We start from the raw sequence: 1484 nt of genomic DNA, 5'->3' as shown, positions 1-1484 counted from the left end.
ATGTATTTTATTTTTTATAAAATTAGTAAATTTAAAATTTAGTTTTATTAATATTTATAGTTAAATTACATGATTTTTCTTAAAATTTTAGAGAATTTTGATTTATATAGTATTTATAATCTGTCAATAATATGAATAAATGAGAATTTGTAAGTAAAATAATATTTAAAATCAAATAACATATTATTATTCGCATATTTATATTAAGAGGATAGATTTATAATTTATTTCAATAAATATGAATATATTATTTCCATATATAAAAATGATTTTCCTTATAACTGATTTTTAAGAATGATATTATAGTTTAATTTGGCTTTGAAAACTGTTTTTCCAAAACAAAACAAAATAATATGAATAAATGAGAATTTGTAAGTAAAATAATATTTAAAATCAAATAACATATTATTATTCGCATATTTATATTAAGAGGATAGATTTATAATTTATTTCAATAAATATGAATATATTATTTCCATATATAAAAATGATTTTCCTTATAACTGATTTTTAAGAATGATATTATAGTTTAATTTGGCTTTGAAAACTGTTTTTCCAAAACAAAACAAAATAATATAAATAAATATATATATAAATTATTTAGTTTTTCTGTTTCTTTTATTGAAAATTTAGTGTCTGTAAATGTATACATAATAATAATAATAATAATAATAATAATACTCTTACTAAACTCACACACTCACTCAAGAATGTCTCTTCCCATACTCCCCATTGATCTTCAACTTGAGATATTTTCATACCTTCCATGCAAGGCAATAATGAGATTCATGGTTCTCTCCCATTTACATCGTTCCTTACTCATTTCATCGAATTTTATCTCTAGACATCATAGCAAGTCTCGCAACAAGTTTTTTATTCTTCTGCCATCCTCCATCACCTGTCTCTGCCACGATGACGATCATCTAACTCTGTCACAAAACTTGATGTTGCCGCGTAGTCTTGACAACAGCTTTATGGATATTATCGATTCTGGTAGCAGCATTATGGGTATATGTAATGGTATTATATTCATGAAAAAGGATGGTGATATCTGCTTCATCAATCCAATGATTCGTTATTGTCTTCATCTTCCCTCACATGAAGATAAATCCATCTACTCTTACGGCTTTATTAGTCGTGGATTATCCGATTATTTAGTTGTTAAAATTGATTTAGATGAGAAGTATTGCTATTACCCTAACCGCCGCAATGATGATGGACGTAATGATGATGGACCCCGTGAGCCCTATCTTCCGCGCAGTGCTTGGGTCTATACTTATATAGAAAATGATTGGAGATCTTTGAAAATTCCTGATTGTTCACTTTGTACTACGACGACCATTTATAATGGTGTGGTTTACAATGGACTTTTGCACTGGGGTGCAATGAAATACCTTGAAAAGGCATGGTATTATTTCATTCTGACATTTGATCCTGAAACTGAAGTCTTTGGGGAGCTTTTACTTCCTGTACTCCTTGATTAG

The 1484-nt window shown here is 27.4% G+C and overlaps 1 protein-coding gene across 1 annotated transcript; it reads left to right on the top strand.

The window, feature by feature from the left end:
• Nucleotides 1-710: 710 nt before the first annotated feature.
• LOC137809854 (F-box protein At4g19940-like) lies at nt 711-1484 on the top strand. The gene has a single exon (XM_068610918.1). It carries the CDS (start codon nt 711-713, stop codon nt 1482-1484), a length of 774 nt encoding a protein of 257 aa, XP_068467019.1.

The sequence above is a fragment of the Phaseolus vulgaris genome, chromosome 2 (genome assembly GCF_051622355.1).
Source record: "Phaseolus vulgaris cultivar YP4 chromosome 2, ASM5162235v1, whole genome shotgun sequence".
In the NCBI taxonomy this organism is placed as follows: domain Eukaryota; kingdom Viridiplantae; phylum Streptophyta; class Magnoliopsida; order Fabales; family Fabaceae; genus Phaseolus; species Phaseolus vulgaris.
Note: the sequence above shows the minus strand (reverse complement) of the source record. Positions and strands in the feature narration are given on the sequence as shown.